This window comes from Panthera pardus, unplaced genomic scaffold (assembly GCF_024362965.1).
Source record: "Panthera pardus isolate Hobbes unplaced genomic scaffold, ASM2436296v1 HiC_scaffold_10, whole genome shotgun sequence".
Lineage (NCBI taxonomy): Eukaryota > Metazoa > Chordata > Mammalia > Carnivora > Felidae > Panthera > Panthera pardus.
The window spans coordinates 26,503,318-26,529,289 of NW_026526655.1; the positions used below are offsets into that span (position 1 = coordinate 26,503,318).

Below are 25,972 nucleotides of genomic sequence, written 5' to 3' on the forward strand. Positions count from 1 at the left end.
TAGAATATTTATTATAAAATTAGAAACTAAAAATAGACTTTGGGGAGAGAAGAATGTCTACATATTTTTTGAGACATTACACAGAAAAATATAAAAAGAACAAACATCTCTCTATTTTTTAAGTAATCTCTACATGCAATGTGGGGCTTGAACTCACAACCTTGAGATCAAGAGTTGCATGCTGTATTGACTGAGCCAGCCAGGTGCCCCCAAACATCTATGTTTTTATCACATAGAATTAACAACCAATAACATTTGTTCATTTTGCATTTAAGTCATTTTCCTCCCAGTACTAAAGTTTGTAGTTGAAACTCAACTTCTCTTAAACTACCACTTTTAGTTCTGTTTCATGGAAGTTATCTGATGTGCAGCTCACAGATATTCACAGATTTGGTGGACATTTTTCTGGTTCATTTTTTATTCTTGTAAACACATAAACATGCACACACTTACGTATATATGGTGTGGTCTTGTGTTTGTATTTTTCCCCCCATATCAATGTAGGTTTTATTGTATTTTCAAAATCTCTCAGGGGCGCCTGGGTGGCTCAGTCAGTTAAGCGTCTGATTTTGGCTCAGGTCATGATCTCACAGTTCATGAGTTCGAGCCCCACGTTAAGCTCTGTGCTGATAGCTGAGAGCCTGGAGCCTGCTTCGGATTCTGTGTCTCTCTGTCTCTCTCTGTTCCTCCCCCACTCAGGCTCTGTCTCTGTCTCTCATAAATGGAAAAACTTAAAAAGAAGTTAAAATACCTCAAGTCTAAAATACATCTGGCATCTTGCTGTTTCTATAGCTGGACAACTTAGATCTTATTTATCAGCCTGCTGAAATGTTCCTTTTTCAGAAACATAGATGCCATCCAAGAATTTTTTTTGATATCTTTGTTTTTAATTGTTGTGGCTTGTTGAATCAAAGCAGCTGCATTTGATACAAGTTCAATGTCATTTTCTTCAAGAATTAACTCATCTATCTTGGCTTGAGATACTGAACAAGCAGCACCTGGTCTCATCCAAATCCTGTGGAAGTATTTTCACCCAAGAAATTTTGGATTTCAACAGGAGAACCATTTTTATAACTAACAGTGTTGATGGGGAAGTGAGAATACACAGATCTCATCTTGGAAGCCAGTGTAATGCCCTTGATTATGGCTATAGGTAGTGGGAATAGTAGCCAGTTCTTTTCTGTTTCTCCACCATTTGTCAGCTCGGAGCCTCTTTTTCTTTTCAAGGAGACTTAGTTCTACATTGAGGTAATTGAAGTTCCTTTGCAGGGTTCCTCTGGGACCCTTCACAATAACAGTGCGTCTCTTCAGAGTGACATCAACATTTTCTTGAAAGTCTACAGTTTGATTACTGAGAATGATTCTCATTCTCACAGTAGTTGTAGCAAAGAGAGCTTGTGTTTGTATTGTATTTATTTGGTAGCATATACTGTACCATTCTTTTTAACTTTATACTCTTAGATTTGTGCATATTGATATATATATAGATTAAGATCATTTTTTTAGTTGCTGTATAGTATTCCATTGTGCTTTATTATGCATCCTCTTATTGCTAGATAACTAGGTTGCTTTGAAAGAATATTTTGCTGTTACAAACACTGCTGTCTTGTGCACTTGTGACAAATACATTTTCCAAATTAATATCAAATTTAGAGTTAACTTATAGTCCAAATAGATGTGAGAAATCTTATTTACCCACATTGTCATAATAAGTGATATTTTAGATTTAAAACATTATTTTAAATTTAGTGATTGGGAAACTGTTCTCTTGCTTTATTAATCTATAATTCCTTCATTACTAGTGAGATTGAGTATGTGTTTAATGACCATTTGGAAGTCATCTGTGAAGTGTCTAACTAGTTTCCTCATTTGTAGGAGTCCTTTATGTATTTTGGATACAAATTATTTTCTATTATATATGTTGCCAATATATTCTCCTAGACTATAACTTGCTTTTAAGTATTTTTTTTTTAACTGCATTGAAACTTTCATGCTCTTTTACCTTTGATATTTGCTAGTCTTTGCAAAGAATCCCCTTTTGGTTTTCTGTTTTTCTATAAGAATGAGGGTATAGAGTTAACAGCTAGCACCTGGGGACATACTATACGAGAGTGTGGCCATTTAAATGACTTAACTCTCATGCGTTGAAACAAAACTTCTGTAGTATCATTGCACAGTATCTTATAAAACTCGTAATTTTTAATGATATACAAATTTTTTCACTATTCAGTCTTCATAATTTTCAATGGTATAGGATTAACTTTTTTAATGAATCAGACTGTATGGTATATACACTTTTTCTTTTGATAAAATACAATGAAATTTGTTTAATTATAGGATTAATCTTTAGTAGTTATCTGTTACAGCCCCCACTATTTTCCAGGCAGGAGTAACAGCTTTTATAATGATAACTGATGACTCTACATTGTGAAAAGGGAAAAAAATTATTACAGATGCTTTTTCAGAAAAATTTTGCACATTGCTTATCAAGCAAGTTTTTGCTATCATATTATTTTAACAGTTGTGAAATTATATACTTTTTAATTTCTAGTTCAGTTACTTACATCTTTTATAACATTTAGCTTATTTTAGTTAATATTTATACTGTTCAGATTATGAAATTTAAGTCGAGAAATGGATGTTTTGAGCAATTTACTATATTTTATAAGGATAAGTAATTCTTTGGCAGAAAATATGAGATTAAGTTACATTTGCAAATATAATTCCCCAATTCCAGGTTGGAATTTTTTTCTTTTGCCTTTCACTAAACATTGTCTCAAAAAAAAAAAAAAAAAAAAAAGGAAAGGAAAAAGGAGTCCTGAGGCACATCCACAAGCATTTGTCTAACACGTGCTAGGTAATGTGCAACCTTAATTGGAGTTTTTGGAATTGGGCCCACAGTCAGAGTGAAGAATAGTTTAGTCTTTGTTGAATTCCTTATGAATTAGGAAAGAACAGAGATATTATTAGGTGTTGGGAAATAAAGGAGGAATTTGGTTTCATTTACATTTTAATCAGAAACATTGAAAATGTTGCCCTTGGAAAAAGTGTAAGCAGAAACCTTTTTTTCTAGATATTTGATCATTTATTTTTACATTATTTTAGGTTTCCAGTAATTGTCTGCAGGATTCGCCATGACCCCAGCTCTGAGGGAGGCAGCAACAAAGGGTATCTGCTTTTCATCTTTACCAAGTACCATGGAGTCTGACAAGATGCTATGCATGGAAAGTCCAAGAACTGTAGATGAAAAGTTAAAGGAAGACACTTTGTCTCAGATGCTGGGATTTCCAACTCCTGAACCTACTCTTAACACTAACTTTGTGAATTTAAAACATTTTGGCTCCTCTCAGTCGTCAAAACATTATCAGACGGTTCTTTTAATGAGTTCAAATTCTACATTAAATAAATACAATGAAAATTACAAACAAAGGAAATTAGGGGAACCTAATTGCAGTAAGCTGAAAAACATACTGTGTAATGGCAGCAACATTCAGCTTAGTAAAATCTGTCATTCTCATTCTGAAGAGTTCATCAAAAAGGAACCTCTGTCAGATACCACAAGCCAGTGCATGACAGATGTACAAATTATTTTGGATTCAAACACAACCAAAGACATTAATGTAGATAAAGTACAACTACAAAACTGTAAATGGTACCAAAAGAATGCACTTTTGGATAAAGTTACTGATGCTGAAGTTAAAAAAGGTTTATTGCACTGTGCTCAAAAGAAAAGTGGGCCTGGCCACTCAAATGTGCCTGTTGGTTTCTCAGCTGCTGAAAAAGAGGAAGAAGTGAATGCTCGTTTACTTCATTGTGTAAGTAAACAGAAAATTTTACTTAGCCAAGCTAGAAGAACTCAGAAACATTTGCAGATGCTCCTGGCAAAGCATATTGTTAAGCACTATGGTCAACAAATGAAATTTTCTATGAAACATCAACTCCCCCAAATGAAGATCTTTCATGAACCTACCACAATTTTGGATAGCAGTTTACCTAAATGCACTGAAATTAAGCCAGAAGTCAACATGTTGACTGCAGAGAATAAATTGTGGAGTGATACAAAAAATGGCTTTGCACGGTGTACAGCTGCAGAAATCCAAAGATTTGCACTGTCCGCTACAGGGCTGTTGTCTCATGTTGAAGAAGGTCTGGATTCTGATGCAACTGATAGCAGCTCTGATGATGATTTGGATGAATATACCATTAGAAAAAATGTGGCAGTGTAAGTGCAAAATTATTCTTAGACCTTTTACTGTTCTGTGTATAGCAGCGATTTTGTCTTGATTTCAAGATACGTTAAGTGGAAATAAGTTTTCTAAAACTTTAGTGCCATAATCTTTAAGTTATAAAACTTTGGTGAATTTTTAAAATGTTTTGTTTGTTGAACTATGTATGAATATATACATACTGTTTATTTTTTTATTTATTTATTTATTTTTTTTTTATTTTATTTTTGGGACAGAGAGAGACAGAGCATGAACGGGGGAGGGGCAGAGAGAGAGGGAGACACAGAATCGGAAACAGGCTCCAGGCTCCGAGCCATCAGCCCAGAGCCTGACGCGGGGCTCGAACTCACAGACCGCGAGATCGTGACCTGGCTGAAGTCGGACGCTTAACCGACTGCGCCACCCAGGCGCCCCTGAATATATACATACTGTTTAAAAATGAGTTACTCAACTGCTCTATCTAGGAAAAATCCATATAGGAGTAATGTAAGCTCTTTAGCTAAAAGTAAACATCTTTCCTATTCTTGAATAGAATAGGCTATAGACAAGACTGAAAATTTTGCATATTTTAGCCAATACGTATAGTCAAAATTAAAAACTTCAGTCTGCATGCAGGGAGCCCTCATTGACTTTAGGAGTTTATTAGTTGAGAGTATATGTAAATTGATCTCCTTTTTGTGTGTGTCTGTGTGTGTATTTTTAAGTTGGGAACTATTTATTTATTTTTGAGAGAGAGAGAGGCAGAGAGGGAGGGAACACAAGTGGGGTAGGAGCAGAGGGAGAGGGACAGAATCTTAAGCTGTCTCCACACTGAGTGTGGAGCCCCACATGGGGTTTGAATTCATGACTGTGAGATCATGACTTGAGCCGAAATCAAAAGTTGGATGCTTAACTGTCACCCAGGCGCCTCCCCATTTCAAAAAAAAAATTACAACATTTGTATACTCCTTGAGTTCCCACCTTTCAGCTCTGGTCTTTACCAATTTAGTCAATTATAGTGTCAGCTATTAGATTGAATACTTACTATGTTCTGGACCTGGAAGATTTATTTGCGGGCAAAATATTCATAGTCTCTACACTCTTGAGGATCTGCTTTAAAGAGAGGTATCCAAATATTTAAAACCAAACAAACGCAGAGGTAAAATAGTTTTTTATATATCACACTGTGTTAATATTCCAGAACAGCCCTATCTGATAGAAGTTTCTGAGATGATAGAAATGTTCTATATCTGTGTTATCAAATAGCCTTATGTGGCTATTGGGCACTTAAATGTGGCCAGTGCAACTGAGGAACTGAATTTTAAAATTTTACTTAATTTGAATTAAGTTTTTTTAAATTGCTAGATAGAACATGATTTTCAATCTAGCTTTCACAGAATCTGTTAATGTCCCTAAATTGATGCGAAATGCTGTGCATATGTGGTATTTTGGGAGGAAGAGGTCCATCATTTTTATCAAATTCTCAGAGATGAATGAGAGTCATTACAGAATTAGAAGCTGAACACATTAATTTTTACTAATAAATAGAAAGTCAGTATATCAGTTTCTATGGTGAAGAATAAAATGTAAAACAAAGAGAGCATTTCAGTCTTTTGGTGTTCTGTTATCACTATATTTGAAATGTGTTTGAATGTGGGAGTTAATATTAAGCACATGACTGGCATTGTGCTGTTTACATATGTTGTATTATTTAATCCTTTCAACAACCATTGGAAGTGACTGTTGTTATCTTTATCTTACTTAAGAAGAAACAGTCTCAGCATGGTTAAGCAACTTGCCCATGGTCAAAAAGCCAAATAATTGATGGAACTAGGATTCTTGTCCATGTATATGAGACTTAAAACCACTGTTCTTGCTATTGGACTGTGCAACTTTGTCAGCGTATCATTCATTGATCTTAGAGCCACAGGAATTATTAAGTACATGAGTTCTGAAAGAAGAAATTTACCAATTTATATATATATACATATATATAATGCTTTTAAAGTAATTCAATTTACTAAAATTTAGTAGGTAAACTTAGTAAATTATTTACTTTTCTGTTGTAGACAGCTAATGGGCAAGTTTGTCTCTTTTAAGTTGGAAACAAAAATCAGAAAATCATGTCTTCCTAGACTGTTCTGATTTTAAGATTTTCTTTCATTGATCTCCTATAGTACTTGATCTGCCATATAGTTTATCCTTATGTCCTATTTTGTTCTATATGATTTCCTAAGTTATGTTAGTTTTAATAACCCAACACATAGTAAGAATGGAAACCACATTTTATTGTGTTTTATTTATCTACCTGTCTATCTATCTGTCTGTCTATTTTTAAGTAATCTCTATGTCCAACATGGGGCTCAAACTCATGAACCTGAGATCAAGAGTTGCATGCTGTACTGAGCCAGCAAGGCATCCCTGAAAACCACATTTTAAACTTAAAAAAAATCTCATATATATTAAGCATATAATTACTGATTGGTCAAGATATTTTAAGATTTGCCTTTCTTCCTTAAGTTTAGTCAGAGAACACTAAGTTTAGACACTTGTATAAAACATTCAGGAATAGGGAGATTCAAACTATTAAAAGGTTTTTTATACAGAGCATCAAGCAATATACATCTCGTTTTATTTTCTTCTCAACTTTGCCAGTTTATTAAGGAAAATTGAAGTAAAGTAGCCTGGAAAAAAATTGGGTTCAGGCTTGGAAAGTTTATTTCTCATTCTTTCTTTTTCCTATAATCAGCTTGGAAAGGCTCAAGGACACTACACATATATTTTAGAAAAGAGTGAATTTAAGAAGTTTAATATTCTTTAAGATATACTTCAAGCCTCTTGCATTATTGGCCATTTATATTAAGATGCCTTGGTTATTAAAGCTCATATCTATATTTCTAGATATTTCTAGATATTTCTGTATTTCTAGAAATACCTATATTTCTAGAGTTCAGATCCACTTCATTCTCAGGTTATATTCATCTGATCGATTCAAATCATTAATACTAAATTTTATAACAACTTTGACTTCTTTAAGTCACTGAATTATTTGATAATTGTTTAGGTATTTTTGTTCTTTTTTTGCTATTTGAACTTTATTTGCATTTCTTGATTTTATGTATCTCCCCCAAAATTGGATATTAACTTTGCTTTGAATATTTTTACTAATGCTAATAATGTGGGAAATATTGTTTTTCCATTTTATTAATTTTGATGCTGACTGAATTTTGAGAATAACGCAAACTTAATTATTTGTATCTTTTGGTGTGAATATAAAAATGATTTCTGTTTTTTTAAATTGGAGTTCTTTTACAGGTTAAATTCATTTAATAATTTAACACATTTGTCCTAATAAGTTTTTTTAGTCTACTTTTATTTTTTTTAATTTATTTTTGTTATTTCCTGTGAGTTTCTGGAAATTCACGTTTCAGATGTAGATGAATATTTTTAATGAATGAAGTTCAAGTTAAACCTTAAACATAAAATACATTTAAAATGCATTTTGTGGACCTAAACTTTAAGTAGTGCTAATACAATTACATTTTCATTATCTCTACTGAATATGAACAGACTTCTGAATTTAATCATGAGGTCTACAGTGGCAAATACTAAAGTTTACTTCAACTTAATTTTAAGTAACTTAAGGGCAAATACTACTTTTGATGTCATTGTATATTCACTGCCTAGCATTGTCTACTTTTTAGTGTTTTTTTTGTATTTGTTAATTAAAGGAATTTTTTTATATTTGGAAATGTAGTTTTAAAGATACAAAAATTGGGGTTGGCAGTCTATGAAATTTTTCTCCATATGTTTGTCTTTTCTCCATCCATTCTGTAGTTTATTTTTACTTTGTCCCCCCACTCCCTTCCTTTTTCTCTAGTACGAAACTGGCCACAAGATGTATCTTATACATCTTAGAACCAGCGTGAGTGGTTATGCAATGAATGAATAAATGAAATACAGCATGACAAAATATGTACATTTAAAAGTATTTTATTATAATATTTAACATTTGTAATTTAAAGGTTGATAAGTAAAATGAATTATATTTATTTAAAAAATCTTGGATTATATTATTATAAATGTCTTCTGTTCCTATTTTTTTTTTAAGTACTGATAAGAAAAACAAATTCCTTCATTCTGATTAGGGAATTTAGCTGTGAAGGAATATAATTTTTAGGAAATTGGAAAGCACTCACTGTAGCCATTACCATTTCCATTGTGTATTTGACTTGACCCTTTTCTTCCCCCCCAAAAAAATGTAGGCAATAGATTAATTCATAATGACATTACTAATTACCTTAAAAATAACTTTTGGTTGAGAGACTAGTGTGTTTTGGAAAATTTTTTTAAAAGCTGTTTTCCTTTGGAAAAGAAAATATGATTTTATGGTTTTTGTAGGTTTGAGATATAATCCTTATAATATGAATAGAACCCCCCCCCCCCCCTTCCATGTTCTGTTCCTTTGGTGAAGGAGTGCAGGTTTTGGACCTCCTGTGTAATAGTCATGGCTTGCTCTGTGACCCTGAGCAATGTTAATGTTATTTTTAACTCCTTGAATCAGATTCCTACCTTAAAGAGTTCTAGAGATGATTAGATGAAATACTAAATATAAAGTACCTATACATAATAAGGCATGGATTTGAAAGCTAATAAAGAGTGTCTTATCGAGTAATTTAGTGTAAGAGACTGGAGCTTAATTATTCCATGAGAAACTTGGGGAACCATGGTAAAATACATGCCTGAGTTAACCCATTTGAGAGGTGAGGAAGCTGGAGTATTTATACATCAAGTCCCTTCAGTTACTAGGTGAAGGTTAATTCCCCTGCCTTTTTGTTCTGCCACTCTGGTGACAAAGCAAGCTCAGGCAACAACAGAAAAGCCCTGGGTCAAAGAAATGCATGTGCTGGCATTTGGAAGTCAGGTCTTTGTGCGCTGAACTGGTAAGTGTCAGGGGGTATGGGTGAGTCACTGACAGACTCAGCTACAATTATGTTCTCTCTCATCTGGTGGTAAAACCTTAGAGTGCTAGCATTTTCTTCTGGGAAATGATGATCAGTTACTTTTCATCTAGGATGCATGTGGGGAAACGCACAGATTTTGTCACAGACATATTCTGATCCTCCAAGGTTGTTAAAAAGGAAGAAACATGGTTAAGTCTTATTTGAGGAAACCTGACAGTATCTACTGAATCACCCAGCTGTCTTGGGTGTTGGGAGAAACATCTCTTTGTTTCCCCCAAATTAGTCCCTATATATTCAAATTTCTTTGATAATTGGCAGTCTTGATAAGGAAATTCTTTTACGCAAAATTAGACATTTACCAGGAAAGGAGAGAACTGTTGTTATTCAGTTAGAGGCTGTCAGGTCAACCTTTCTAGATTGAAAAAATAAGTAATTTCTTGCAGACCTAGAGAAGTGTATACTCATAGTGTGTGCTTTCTATTTTACCAGTGGAAAGGACAAGAAGAGGTAAAATCAGGTGATGAATTTCCCTTCAAGAAATTGGACAAATAGAAGTATGAACTCAGTCTGACATTCAGAGAGTAAAGAGACTAACAACATTTCATTAATAAATTGCAAATAAGAGTACCTTTATATTTGTATAATGTGAAGTTGGCAAGTTAGTTTTGCATTTATTACCTTTAAAATTCTCGACACTTCAGAAATAGATGAGAAAAGTGTGGTTTTCTTTTATTTTACTTGAATGGGAAGCAGAAAAAGTTGAATGAAAAACAATCCTAGAGAAATTGTAATGATACTTGAGTGACAGTTTGTGACAGAAGAGCAGAAATTCAAGTGTAATTGCAAAATGGAGTAATAGCTACAAAAGGGTGAAGAAATACTTTATGTCTTGCCATATAGACATCACTGAGGAAAGTAATATTTCAATTAAAATAAACTCCTTGTTTTATATATTTTTAAGCTAATTTTATTTTAGAGCAGTTTTAGGTTAACAGCAAAATTGAGTAGAAAGTATAGAGAGTTCTCATATATCTCCTGTCCCCTCACGTGTGTAACCTCCCCCATTATTGACCTCCCCTACCACAGCGGTACTGTATAGACACATCATTATTACCAAAAGTCCATAGTTTATTAGTAGGATTCACTTTTGGTGTTATACATTCTATGGGTTGGACAAATATATATGACATATATCCACCATTGTAGTATCATACAGAATAGTTTCACTGCCCTACATATCTTCCGTGTTCTGCCTATTTATCCTTCTCTCCTCCAACCCCTGACAGCCACTAATCTTTTTACTGTCTCCATAGTTTTGCCTTTTCTAGAGTCATATAGTTGGAATCATACAGTATGCAGTCTTTTCAGAGTGCCTTTTTTCACTTAATAATATGCATTTAAGTTTTCTTTGTCTTTTCCTGATTTGATAGCATATTTCTGGTGCTAAATAATATTCTCTTGTCTGGATATACCATGATTTACTTATATTAAACCTGTTGAAGGTGTCTTGCTTACGTCCAGGTTTTAGAAATTATGAGTAAAACTTCCATAAACATTTATGTGCATATTTTTTTGTGTGAACATAAATTTTCAATTTATTTGGGTAAATGCCAAGAAGTGCAATTGCTGGATCATATGGTAAGAGTATGTTTAATTTTGTAAGAAGTTGCCAAACTCTCTTCCAAAGTAGCTATACCATTGTGCCTTCCAACCATCAATGAATGAGATTGCTGTTGCTCCACATCTTTGTCAGCGTTTGATGTTAGTGTTTTGGATTTTGGTTATTTCAATAGGTGTGTAATGGTATCTTACTGTTGTTTTAATTTGCAGTTCCCTAATGACATGTGATGTTGAACATTTTTTTATATGCTTATTGTCATATCTGTATGTTCTTTGGTTAGGTGTCTATTCGATCTTTTCCTATTTTTTAATTGGGTTGTCCATTTTGTTATTGTTTAGAAGTAAGATATAAAAAGAATTGATTGGGATTTTATTGAATCTGTAGATTGAGTTGGAAAAAGCTGACATACTGACAATATTGAGTCTTTTTTTTTTTTAAATGTTTATTTAGTATTGAGAGAGAGCAAGTGAGAGAGAGAGAGAGAGTGAGCAGGGGAGGGGCAGAGAGAAAGTGAGAGAGAGAATCCCAAGCAGGCCTCACACTCAGCACAGAGCCTGACACGGGGCTCTATCTCATAATGGTGAGATCAAGACCTGAGCGAATATCAAGAGTCGGCCTCTTAACCGACTGAGCCACCCAGATGCCCCAATAGTGAGTCTTTGAACATGGAATATCTATTTATTTAGCTCTTTGATATCTTTCATCAGAGTTTTGAAATTTTTCTCATATAGATCTTGCACATATTTCATAAGACGTATATCTAAGTATTTTATTTATGGGCATGCTAATGTAAATGGTAATATGTTTTTAAATCAAATTCCACCTATACATTGCTAGTATATAGGAAAGCAGTTGACTTCTGTATATTTACTTTGTATCCTGCAACCTTGCTGTAATTATTAGTTGCAGGGTTTTTTGTGCGTAATTCTTTTGGATTTGTCCTATAGATAATCATGTTACCTATGAACAAAAAGTTTTATTTCTTCCTTACAAACCTTTGTATCCGTTATTTCTTTTTCTTATTGCATTAGCTAGGATTTCTGTGATGTTGAAAATGAGAAGTGAGAGCATATATTTCCTTGTTCTTAATCTTAGTGGGAAAATTTCTGGTTTTGCACCATTAAATATAATGTAGCTGTAGGTTTTTGGTAGATTATCAGGTTGAGGAAATTCTCTCTATTCCTAGTTAACTTGAGAGTTTTTCATTTGTATTTGTTTTTAGTATAACAGAGTTTTTATCCTGAATTGGTTTTGAATTTTGTGAAATGCTTTCTGTGTATCTATTGATATAATGATATGATGAATTATATTAATTGATTTTTGAATGTTGAGCTAGGCTTGCATACCTGGCATAAATCCCACTTGGTCATGGTATGTAAGTCTTTTTATACATTGTTGAATTTAATTTGCTAATATTTTGTTGAGGATTTTTGCACCTATCTCCATGAAACAAATGATCTGTAGTTTTCTTATAATGTCTTTGGTTTTGGTATTAGAGTAATGCTGGCCCCAAAGAATGAGTTAAGAAGTGGTCCCTCTGCTTCTATCTTTTGAAAGGGATTGTAGAGAATTGGTAAAATTTCTTCCTTAAATTTTTGGTAGAATTTACCAGTGAACCCCTTTGGGCCTGGTACTTTCTCTTTTGGAAGGTTATTAATTATTGATTCACTTTCTTTAATAGATATAGACCTATTCAGATTGTCTATTTTTTTCCCTTTTTTAAAAATTTACATATTTTATTTATATCAAACCCAGGAGTATTTTGTTAAGGTTATCTAGTTAATTAATATACAGTTTCAAGTGTACAATATAGTGATTCAACACTTCCCATTCAGTAATCAGTGATCATCACAAGTACGCTCCTTAATTCCCATCGCCTGTTTAATCCATCACCCCCATCCACCTTCCTGTCTATTTCTTCTTGTATGAGTTTTGGCAAGTTGTGCATTTCAAGGAATTGGCCATTTCACCTAGGTTATCATATTCGTGGACTTAGAATTGTTCATAATATTCCTTTATTATCCTTTGAGTGTCCATAGGATCTGTGGTGATGTCTCCTCTTTCTAATATTAGTAATTTGTGTCATCTCTCTTTTTTTCTAGTCTGGCTAAAGACTTATTGAGTTTATTGATCTTTTCAAAGAACCATTTTTTGGTTTCATTGATTTTTTTTCAACTTTGTATTTTCAGTTTTATTGACTTTTTTTAGTTTTTATTATTTCTTTTTTCTGGTTACTTTTGGGTTTAATATGCTCTTCTTTTTCTGGGTTCCTGAAGTGGAAGCTTGTGTGATTGTTTTTAGATTTTTAAAAAATTTTCCAATAATGCATTTAATGCTATGTATTGTGTAACTTTCTCTTACACTTCGCCATAAGGACTGTTGTCACTGCATCCTACAAATTTTGGTGACTTGTATTTGCATTTTCATTCAGTTTATAGTATTTTAAAATTTATCTTCAGATTTCTTCTTTGTCCCATGCATTAGTTAAAAGTGTGTAATTTAATTTCCAAGTATTTGGGGATTTTTCAGTTAGTTATTTTTTAAATTAATTAATTGAATTTTAGTAATCTCCATACCTGTTGTGTGACTTGAATTCATGACCTTGAGATCAAAAGTTGCATGCTCTTCCAACTGAGCCAGCCAGGCACTCCTGTTTGTTATTGATTTCTAATTTAATTCCCTTGTGGTCTGAAGTTTGTAGTTTAGTTTTTAACTAAAGTTTATGGCCCAGAATGTGGTCTCTTTTATGTCTCTTGGTGTGTGTGTGTGTGTATGTGTGTTTTGAGATTTTATTTTCACGTAATCTCTGCATATTATGTGGGGTTCAAATTTACAACCTGAGATCAAGATTCACGTTCTCTTCTAACTGAGCCAGCCAGGCACCCCTCTTTTATGTTTCTTGTTAACTTGAGAAGAACGTATAATCCGCTGTTGTTAGATGAAGTAGGCTGTCAGTGTCAGTTATGTCTAGTCAATGAATGGTTCAGCTGTATCCTTACTGGTTTTCTGCCTGTTGGATCTGTGCATTTCTGATAGAGGGAGTTTTATAGTCTTCGACTGTAATAGTGGATTCACCTATTTCTCCTTGCTGTTCTGTCCGTTTTGCCCCAGATAGTTTGTTGCTCTTTTTGTTAGCCACATACACATTAAAGATTGTTATCTTCTTGGATGTAGACCCTTTTATTATACTGTAATTCATGATAACTTCCCTTGCTCTGAAGTCTGCTGTCTGAAATTAACATAGCTACTCCTGCTTGCTTCTGATTAATGTTAGCATACCGTAACTTTCTCCATCTCTTTACTTTTAATCTGTATGTGTTTTTATATTTAAAGTGGGTTTCTTATAGATAACATATAGTTGGGTCTTATTTTTTTATGCACTCTGACAATCACTGTCTTTTAATTGGTATAGTTAGACCATTGATGTTTAAAGTTATTATTGATGTAGTAGATTAATATCTACTATATTTGTCACTGTTTTCTATTTGTTGCCCTTGTTGTTTGCTCCTATTTTTGTCTTCCACATTTTTAATGCCTTTTGTGGTTTTAACTAAACATATGATTCCACTTTTTTCCTTTCTTAGAATATCAATTATACTTTATTTATTTATTTATATATTTTTTATTTTTAGAGAGAGCGAGCAAACAGGGTAGAGGGGCGGGGCGGGGAGGAGAAGGGACAATCTTAAGCAGGCTTTATGCCCAGCGCACAGCCTTCCATGGGGCTTGATCCCATGACCCTGGGATGATGACCTGAGACTAAGTCAAGAGTTGGTTGCTCAACTGACTGAGCCATCCAGGTGCCCTCTTTAAAAAACTCTTTTTAGAGGTTACATTTACAGCTAATTCAACTTTGCTCTCAAATAAACCTGCAGGTACCTTATAATGACAAAATAATCCTAATTTTTCCTCTTGTTTTTTTTTTTTTTTTTTTGTATCACTTCTGTCATTTATTTCACTTATACATAGCATACATAGGCATATATAAGCATACACACATGCATGGACACATTCATAATCAACTAATTGTTGCTATAATTATTTTGAACCAGTCAGATTTGTTACCTGTTAGATCCATTAAGAATAAGAAAAATAAGGGGCGCCTGGATGGCTAAGTTGGTCAAACGTCCAACTTTGGCTCAGGTCATGATCTCGCGGTTTGTGAGTTGGGGCCCCGTTTCAGACTCTGTGCTGACAGCTCAGAGCCTGGAGCTTGCCTTGGATTCTGTGTGTCTCCCTCTCTCTCTGCCCCTCCTCTACTCTCTCTCTCTCTCTCTCTCTCTCTCCTTCAAAAATAAATAAACATTAAAATTTTTTTTTTTTAATTTTTTTTTTTTAACGTTTATTTATTTTTGAGACAGAGAGAGACAGAGCATGAACGGGGGAGGGGCAGAGAGAGAGGGAGACACAGAATCCGAAGCAGGCTCCAGGCTCTGAGCCATCAGCCCAGAGCCCGACGCGGGGCTCGAACTCACGGACCGTGAGATCGTGACCTGAGCTGAAGTCGGATGCTCAACCGACTGAGCCACCCAGGCGCCCCTAAAATTTTTTTTTAAAAAAAGAATAAGAAAAATAAAAGTTACTATTTTACCTTCACTTATTCTCCAGTGTTCTTTCTCTCTTTATGTAGATCTGTTTCTCACCTATGTGATTTTCCTTCTCTCTAAAAAACTTAACATTAGGCATATAGGGGAATGATGTCAATATAATAAAGAATTTGGTGTGGGTGTTTTTCAAACCACCTAAAACAGATTAATGTTTTGGAATGAACAGGGGCAAACTTTTTCACAATTAAAGAGAGAAAACCTTAATGGTATAAGAAAAATGCTGAAAATTCTGTAAAAGTACCACCCTGCAGTGCAGTAAATTGCTGGTTTATTGGCTTAAAAGTTACTATATATTCCACTATGTTAAAAGATCTGAGGAAATTGCAGGTTGCTTTGCAGAAGTTGCAAAGATAGTTCCCTTGTGTTAAAAATAAATTACTGATGAAGAAGTCTATCTCTAAGTGATATTTTTAATGTTTATTAAACTGGTGTCTATTAGAAGTGATGGTCTTTAAGAACCCACATCAAAAGAAATATGAGCTCCAGGATATGAAGCTTTAAAGGGTGGACTGGCTTATTCTAGTAGATACAAATGCCAGTGGAAAAAACTACACTAATATTTTTATAAGGATTGCTATTTTGTTAGAACTCAGATTTTAAAATTCCATTGATTTTGAGTGGTCTGGCTCCAATTCTATTTTCTCTGTAAGTTCAGATAATTTTATTTTACAGAACATGGGTTATTCAGCAGTAGAAGAAATGCCTATGCCCAATTATAGGTTTGTGGTAGTCCCCTTTTAGAGTAACAAGGGTATTTGATCATTTTTTTCTAATTCTTTTTTAGTGCCCATCATAGTGGCTCGTAGGGCCATCATTAGCCCATTTTTGTGCAAAACAAAAAGGTGCTTCTTCAAGAACTCGGAGCAGATTTAGATTTGTAATTACAGCCTTAAAATATAGACTTCTTGCTGGATTTAGCACTGCTTGTACTTTCAGCTGGGCCCTTGTGCACTGTAGAGTTTGGACGCGGTGCATGGTGGCTTGGCTTCTTGAACAAAAGAGACATGCGTGTGCGCATACACACACGCACACACACAGTGCTTGTTGAGATGCTGACAGGCATGACTTCACACTATTCCATTAGCATATATGTTTTGATTAGTTTAAAAAGTTATTAATTTTCTTATATGTTCTTGGTTGTCAGTGTTTGATTTATGCAAGGATTTTAAAAACACAGTTAAGACTATTTAGCAGGCCATTAGCTTTCAAAATTTTTTCTGTATAAGAGAAAGGGGGTTATATTGATAGTATGTATGAATATTCCCTATACTCCTTTTTTCTTTCTCTCTTCCTCTCTTTGGCTGGGAGAAGGGGTGAATAGATGGTAGGGGAACAAACCTAAATTTGCCAGTTTGATATGTGAATTCTTTTAAACTAATACTAAAAATTTCAGTTTAGGTAATTGACACACTGGATTCTGCCAGAGTTCTAGGCGGGATTGCACAATATATTATGATTATTCTTGTTCCCTTTCATTTCTAATGTCTTTTCTAGTTCCAGTCTCAGTTTGTCCTTGGACATCCTAAACCCTACCCCTTAACTTAGTTTATCACCATGCCAAAATTTCCTAGAGTTCACAACTGTTTTCTTTTAAATGTTCGTTTGTTTATTTTGAGAGAGAGAGAGAAAGCATGAGTAGAGGAAGGGCAGAGAAAGAGGGAGAAAGAGAATCCCAAGCGTGGAGCCCAATGCAGAGCTTGTGAGATCATGACCTGAACCGAAATCAAGAGTCGGTCACTTAACCAACCAAGTCACCCAGGTGCCCCCACAGCTGTTTTTTTCCTTTATTTTTTTGTTTGCTTGTTTATTTTTCCTGTGTGTATATACAACTAGGTGGTACATTATTAACATTGTTAACTTGTATGTCAATGAGGCATAATCTTCTTAAAGATAATAAACATTTTAAATGAGAGCTTGCTAACCTAAATGATTCTTAAAAGCATAAAGTAATTTTGAGGGAGGGGTGCATTGGTTAAGTTATATGCTAAGGTGTCATAAACAGCAAGAAGACCTCAATATGAATGTGTAGAATCTATTTTTCTCTCATTTCATAGTCAAGAATTAGGTATGTGGTATGTTTCACAGGGTTTTGCCAGGGACCTGTTGGCTTTGCCAGCCTCTAGGATGCTGCCCTTGCTTGCATTGTTGAAACTTACTCACCAGTTGCTCATCTGATTTTCACACACAATCATTTTTTAATGTCAAGTAACGCATTGATTGGGCTCAAATCTGATTGTTAGGGACTTAATGACATACACCTAACTGCAAGTAAGACTGGGAAATATATAGTACCTTGCTGAGCTACCATGAGCTCAGCTAAAACTGAAGGGGTTCTATTATCAAAAAAGAGGAGAATAGATGTTGAGAGAAAATAAACAGTCTGTTTAGTTTGCCTCTTTGGCCACCCAAATATCCATATACTCCCTTCTCATAGAGAAAACCTCCACTCCTCAGGATGACAATTCAAAGTCACTTTCAATAGGTGGAGTAGTGTCTTTTCAGTCAGGTACAGATTGGATTCCTTATGATGTGGTGACCTATTAAATAAATAGACAATTTTCTAACCCTCTTACACTCTTGTTTGTTTTATGTATGTAGTAATAGAGACAGGAAAGCTACAATAAAAACTCCTAGGAAAAGAAAATAAGATACACATGATAGGTTCTTACAATAATTAATAAGACATCTTGCTCTAGAAGTATAACAAGGTCTTGGTAGAATCCTAATTTTCCTTTCTGAGAGAGGCTTCTTTGTCCTTTGTCCTCCATAGTCTCTTGCCTTTGTTTTTTGGGACTTACTCCTTATCCATTATCCTTTGTGTCTATATCTGCAGTTAATGTTGGAGAGCATACCTTTAAGTGGAGGCTGTACTGGATTCCCACTTTGCTTCTTGTTGGTGCAAGTTTGGGTTTCTCAGGTAAAGGATGTTTTATGCTACTAGAGTTTCCTCAAAAGTGTGAATTTCCATTCTGTTTGCCTCTAGTCAGTTAAATGTGAAAATATCACAACCAAAGATTTCATTTGTTCATAGTTGTTGAGCCTATAGACTAATCGATTTATTAGTTATTTTTCTCAGGCCATCCAACTCTCCCTCAATTCAGTGACTACTACTTTGAGGCCACCTGCAACAGTACATTTGGGTAGGAATTAATCTAATTTTTGCTCCTAGGTTCATTCTTATTGTGTGGCTTAGAACTCTTAAGAGAGATTCTTGGAATATATTTTTTTGTTGTCAGTTGTGGAAAAGCAGGTAGTTGGCTTTTGTATTCCTTTAAGGCCCTGTATTATGGATTAGTTAAAATTTCATTTATTACCTTTATTTATGTGTTCCTAGTTGTCAATATTTGATGTTATGCAAGGGATTTTAAAACATAAATATACCATTTCCTTTCCCATTTGGTAGGTTGCCTTTTTGGTTTTGTTGATGATTTCCTTTGTTATGCAAAAGTTTTTAGTTTGATGTAGTCCCAATACTCTATATTTGCTTTTGTCACCCTTGCCTGAGGAGACATATCCAGAAAAACGTTGTTAAGATCAGTAACCAAGAAATGTTTTCTTTTAGGAGTTTTATGAATTCCAGTCTTACATTTAGGATTTTTGATTCCATTTTGAGTTTTTTTGTGTGTATGGTATAAGAAAATGGTTCAGTTTCATTCTATTGCCTGTAGCTGTCTAGTTTCCCCAATATCATTTATTGAAGAGACTATCTTTTACTGATAGTATTTTCTTTCCTCTGTTGTCATAGATTAATTGATCATATAAGCATGGGTTTATTTATGAACTCTATTTTGTTCTGTTGATCTATGTGTCTGTTTTTGTGCCAGAACCATACTGTTTTGCTCTCTTTAGCTTTGTAGTATAGCTTGAAATCTGGGATTGTGATCCTCCAGCCTTGTTCTTTGTTTTCAGGATTACTCATTTCCTATTTTTGTGAATAGTTTTATTGGAACACCATCACACCCATTAATTTATGGCTGCTCATATGCTATAATGGCAGAGTTGTCTCCCTCCTTACAGAAAATGTTTGCAAAACCCTGGTCTGAAGGAATCAAATTCCAGGGAAAGATAAACTCTTCCTGGGTGAGCAAACACCAGTAGAGAAGTTTGGCCTAATTTAATGTATTTTTCCCAGGACAAACCTTATTCTTCTTAGGACTGTAATTTTTCACAATTGGATCTTCTTTTCTAATTTTTTATCCTAGTTTTTTATCATTGTTATCAGTAAGCTAACAAAATCTTTATGTTAAAACAGAAGTAATATAAGTCTCTCTTTAATCTTGGTATTTTAAGATGTAATATTAGAAAGCTCTGTCTTATTCTGGGAACTACACTTCAAGATCAAAACAGGGATGTAGGTTCATGATGTCGACAAGAAGTTAGTATCAAGAGAAATTGTACTCAAAACCACTTGATCTAAATAGCTTGCATTTTTTTTTTTTTTCCCCGCAAGTTAAGTGGTGACTGCAAATAAGCAAGGTTGGGTACTGAAGGAATATGCTACCTTCCTGGGGAATGACTAGTCTCACTCCTCCGGTGGTTTCCACTCACAGATGTCTTTGCCCTGATTTTCACTGGAAGTAGGAACCCCACCTTATCATCAGCATGTGGTGGTCTGTGATTTGTTCAACTCAATGCAGGGAGTCAGGTTTCTTAGTGGTCTGGCAGGCCAGGTTTATATGCTGATTGGGAAGAGAGGATACTCGGTATACACATATTCTTCCTGGTTTGTTGTTGTATCAGCTATGTTGTCAGTACTTACCTTCTAAGTTTTATTAGCTGTTAAATCATTGGTCATATAAGTTGTTTACATAAGACATGTCTTGATTTTGAGATATAACAGGTGTTAATATACTTTGAGTGAAATAGCCACGTGCTTATCTGTAACATGTTTACAACCATAATTATTTTTTAGAAAGATATGTTTTTAAACAAGGGAACATTTTGGTGGTGAAGCTTTTTTGTCATTTTTAACCATACCAAACAGATTTTATTAGGTCCTATTAAAATATAGGATAAGGTATCTGTCTCTTTCCAAAATGTGCATCTAAACCCATGGATCTCTGTATTATTTCAATGTGGTTATATGTGATCAGCCATCACGTAAGCTGATAATCTCATACTTAATTCTAGTTCAGTTGAAATTTGCCATAAATCATATCCCATTTTGACTACTGGCATAAACTTTTGGATAAATTATTGTTTTTCTTTTATCCTATAAAATTGGATTGACTTTCCAAAAAAAAAAAAAAGGATAAGGTATCTTTTATAGAAAATTCATTTCATGTATTACAAGTCCCAGGATTATTTAGTTTACATAAATTTGATCTGATATTACTATTTTTTTGTGTTAATATAATTTAATATAATGTGTGAACATAAAAATAATTTTTAATGTTTGTTTATTTACTTATTTATTTATTTTTTACCCACTACCCCCAATGTTTGTTTATTTTTGAGAGAGAGAGCATGCACAATTTGGGGGCAAGGGCAGAGAGAAAGAGAGGGACAGAGTATCCGAAGCATACTCTGTGCTGACAGCAGACAGCTCAGTGTGGGGCTCGAACTGATGAACTGACCTGACCATCATGATGAACTGATGACCATGACCTGAGCTGAAGTCAGACACTTAACTGACTGAGCCGCCCAGGTGCCCCAAACATAATTTTTATAAACAACTTCCCTATGAGAATATTTTTGCTAGAAGTACAATAACATGAACTCCAACCATATTTTTTTTTTCTTTTTTAGCTAATCGTGAGTTTGACAACCAAACAAAATTGTGTGTTATAGGGAAATTTTCAACTGGAACTAAATTTAATGAAGGAATATTTAAGATCGTCTTTGATTTCCCCATGCTTATTCCCAAACCATACTCTGCAAGTCCTTTCAGCTTTAAAATGAACCTTGAACCCATCCTCTTATCTTCATCTCTTCTTTATCTTCCATTCCCTTATTGGTTCATGCCATTTTCATTTTTTATTCAGTGTTTTAGTCAGAATAGGCTCTCAAGTAACGAATTAACCTTCTAATCTCAGTAGTTTAAACACAGCCAAGGTTTACTGTGGCGTGCATAAAATCTAATGTGGTTTGGGTTGTGATCCCCAACCAACACATCTTGTAGCTATACTGTCTGCAGTAGTGGCTTTGAAGGTTGTCTGGTGGACTGGAAATGACGATATCACTTTTGCCCACAGCCCATTGGTCAAAGCTAGTTACATGGATCCAACCTAAGTGAAATACATAGAGATCACAATTATCTGTACCACACACAGTTTACTATAGTTGTATCTAATTGATTTCCTTATTACCTTTCATATCCCACTATCATGCTTTCTCTACCTAGTAGCCAGAGTGCTTAGGGAAAAAATTTTTTTGTTACTGCCTTGCTAATAACTTCCTTTTTTCATAAAATCCAACACTTTACAATTACCTGTACAAGTGCTACATGCCATGGCCCTTGCTTTTCTCACTAATTTTATGATTGGCAGTTAGTATTATTATCTATGAATAATAGATATTCGTATCTATTTTAATTTTTTTTTTCATTTTAACAGTTTTTATTTAAAGTTGTATATAAGATTACCTTATTCCTGTATCTTCTCAGTTGCTTCTTCCTTCTAATTTGCCATTTTCCTTTCCTACTTGGCGAGACTTGGCTTTATGTTCAAGGATCTTTTTGTGATCTTTGTCCACTTTTAGTCTACTGATAACCACCTTGATAGGATGATGCCCACCTGGACAGGTGTGCCGTTTGCCTTCTCTCACTGTATTCGTTCAGTGTAGATGATGTATTTCTTCCCATAAACCTGAACTACTTTTTCAATTTCCTGACCTTTGTAGTGTCCTCACACATCCTGTACTTCATCATCCTTTTGGATGGGCATGGATCGAAACTTGTACTTCTGTCTCAGCTCTTTGGAGAGAAGGGAAGACATAATCTTCCTGTGAATGTGGGAAGATGCATTGAAATGCCTTTTGCGATTTTTGCTTCTGTCGGAAGTCACAAAGGGATTGAACTTCATTTTGGCTGCTGGTGCTTCAGCAATGGCTGCAAAAGGGAAGAGCTAATATTATATATTTTTAAATTAATTTAAGTAATCTCTACACTCAACGTGGGGCTCGAACTCACGACCCAAGATCAAGCGTCGCATGCTCCTCCAACTGAACCAGCCAGGTGCCTCTATATAAATATTATTTTGAATAGACATTCTCTTTTATTGTTTTCATAATTATGAAAATATGATTTAAAAGGGTGTCATTTACAGAAGCAGAATAATGACTACAAACTACATACATAATGATACCAAGAGAATTCCTAACTTATATGAAGGTCTCCTCAATCATATTGTATGCAGTTGGAATCTTAACAAAAATAGCTCTTTAGGAATATTAATTTAATGTAAAATCCTGTTATAATGAATATATTCTATATAGTAAAGTTGTAATTATTGTATTGTTTCTCTGACAACAAATGATAATTTATTTTTAAGTTATTTATTGTTTTTAGCTTATTTATTTATTTTGAGAGAGACCGAGAATGAGCGAGAAGGGACAGAGAGAGACAGAGAGACAGAGAGAATCCCAAGCAGGCTCTGCATTATTAGCACAGAGCCCAGTACAGGGCTCAAACTCATCAACTGTAAGATTGTAACCTGAGCCAAAACCAACAGTCAGATGCTTAACTGACTGAGCCATCCAGCTGCCCCTCTTTTTAAGTTTTTATTTAAATTCCAGTTAGTTACCATACAGTGTAATATTAGTTTCAGATATACAGTTTAGTGATTTAGCACTTACATATGACACACTCATCACAACAAATGATCTTTTATTTGCTTAATTTTATTTTTATTATTTTTAAAGACTTTAATCTCCACACCCAACATGGGGCTCGAACTCACAACCCTGAGATCAAAAATAGCACACTTTACCAACCAAGCCAGCCAGGCACCCCAACAAATGATCTTTAAAAGAAATATTTACTCTGGTTAAAGTGTGTATGGAAGACATTCAATTCAGTTATGGTTAAATATGTAAAAATTAATAAACTTTATTTTTTTAGAGCAGTTTTAGGTTCACAGAAAATTTGAGCAGAAAATGCAGAGAGTTCCCATATACCCCCATCCCTACACTGATAGAACCTCCCCCACTATTAATACACGGCAAACCAGCGTAGTTCATTTGTAACAGTCTATGAACGTCCGTGAACAAATTGTTATCAGTTAGTTCTTTACTTTATGTTAGGATTCACTCTTGGTGTTGTACATTGTATGAGTTTTGACTGTAAATGGAATTTTTAAGCAATTTTCATAAAGTTTGTATTCTGCCATTATTGCTTTTCATTTATATCTTCAATTTCTGTCATGTTTTCCTTTGCAATCTGAAGCTCCTAATTAGTCTAATCCCAAATAATTGTTTTCTAGTTGGAATATTTTCATAAAGACAATTAACTGTAATCTGACAAACTATCGGTTAGGGCAGTGCCCTTGCTCAAAGGTAGAGGAGCTAGGGTTCAACCCTTAATTTCAAATATGCCTGAAAGAAAGTCTTTATATAATTTTTTTTTTAAAAAAATGTTCATATATTTATTTTTGAGAGACAGGAAGTGGGGGAGGGGCAGAGAGAGAAGAGAGAATTCCAAGCAGACTCTACACTGCCAGCTTAGAGCCTGACGTGGGACTCAAACTCACATAGTGAGATCACGACATGAGCTGAAACCAAGAGTTAGACGCTTAACCGACTGAGTCACCCAGACGCCCCTTTTATATAAATTCCTTATTATCTTTGGTCTCTGAATCCTGAGAATCAGGTTTTAACACACTGTTAACCTTAATAAACATCCCAGGACTTATGTATTTGGTAGGCTTATTTGAAATGTAGGGCATATTTTTGGTATTTTTTGACAATATATTTAAATTGAGTTTAGGTATTTAGCTAACAATGACCACTGTTTTAGTGAATGAAAATTGCATATAATAAAATTGCTGTGGTTTGTTACATTTGTTACATAGATTTAGATCTAGCACAGTTCAAATGACTGTACTTCCAGTACTTCTGTTTACATATAAAAGCTTCATGTAAGTTTTTATGTGTTATTAGTATCATTCCTGTTTCCTTTCCTTTGCTGGCCCACTCCTGTTTCAGCCCTTGTGCATTAATAAAGTATTAAGTAACAGAAGAGATGATCTTATTACTGGGTATGTAATAATAAAAGCAAGCATTTGTTGGGATAGAAAGATAAGGAAGTTAAAACTTTTTCTTTGATAAGTTGATATGTGATTCTTGCATGTAATTAGGTGTTTTATAAAGGAATTGGGGATTATATGACAGGAGTCCAGGAATTTATTTAGTCTGTGAAAATTTGATTGCCTTTGTGCCTTTACTAACAGTGTTTGTCTTATTCACAGTAACAGTAGTACTGAATGGAAGTGGCTTGTAGACAGAGCAAGAGTTGGCAGCCGATGGACATGGCTTCAAGCCCAGATTTCAGAGCTAGAATACAAAATCCAACAGCTAACGGATGTTCACAGGCAGATTCGTGCCTCCAAGGTATTGTCTGTATTCTTGTATTTTTAAAAATATTATTACTGTTTTAGTTTCTCATCTCTCCACACAAAGTAATTATTATAAGACTTTATAAAAATGTAGTTAATATTAACATATTTGATATGTCAGTTGCTATAAGTTGAAGCTATCACTATCATGCCTTTTTATTTATCGCGATGAGCAGTTCAGCTACTTGAGATACTTTTCAGTTGAGGTCCTGATAGTCCTTCCTGATCCCATTCTCTTTCCCCATGCCACTGTAGCCAATATTTTGACTGCAAAATGTTTTGATATTTATTATTTTTATGTATGTTTTTATATTATTGGCATATAGATGTCTGTGTCTACAACTACTATTTTCCATGGTTTTTAAATTATTTATTTATTTAAAAAAATTTTGTTTATGAGAGAGAGAGAGAAAAAAAACACAAGCTGGGGTGGGGGGCAGAGAGAGAGAAAGGGAGACACAGAATCCGAAGCAGGCTCCAGGCTCGAAGCTGTCAGCACACAGCCCGATGCGGGGCTCTAACTCATGAACCACGGTATCATGACCTGAGCCGAAGTCAGATGCTTAACCACCTGAGCCACCCAGGCACCCCAAGTTTTCTGTTTTTAAAGTCTATATAAATGATATATATACTACAAACTCTTTTGTGACCTGCTTGTTTTTGCTCAGCATAAATTTTACATTTTATAGGTCCTGTATGTTATTTAATTGTATGAATGCGATGGACTTGTATGAGTACAATGGAATGTTTTATCTCTTCTCCTGTTTTCTATTGATAGACATATACATTGTTTAGTTTTATGCCAGTAAAAACAATACTGTAATGACTGTCTTCTATGTGTTTTTTTGTGAACAAAAAAGAGTTCTTGGTATATGCCTAAAAGTGGAAATGCTGGATCTTAGGCCTGGCTATCTTCAGCTTTCCTGTACTTACTGATGTGATTGGGTAATGAATTTTCCCAATGGCAGTGCATGAGACCTCATATTTCTTCACATCCTTGCCAACATTTCATAATTTTTAACCT

At 34.4% G+C, this 25,972-nt stretch overlaps 1 protein-coding gene and 1 pseudogene across 8 annotated transcripts in view; one reads left to right on the plus strand and one right to left on the minus strand.

Annotated features, from left to right (window-relative positions):
- The window catches only part of KANSL1L (KAT8 regulatory NSL complex subunit 1 like), a 134,315-nt gene that overhangs the window by 15,203 nt on the left and 93,140 nt on the right, over positions 1–25,972 (plus strand). For all 8 annotated transcript variants that reach the window (XM_053905308.1, XM_019446134.2, XM_019446137.2 and 5 more), the window contains 2 exons: positions 3,106–4,222; positions 24,802–24,943. In XM_053905308.1, coding sequence (XP_053761283.1) covers positions 3,135–4,222; positions 24,802–24,943 — 1,230 coding nt within the window. In that variant the 5' untranslated portion in view covers positions 3,106–3,134. The remainder of the gene's footprint in view (positions 1–3,105; positions 4,223–24,801; positions 24,944–25,972) is intronic.
- Positions 21,982–22,419, minus strand: LOC128777796 (60S ribosomal protein L26-like; annotated as a pseudogene).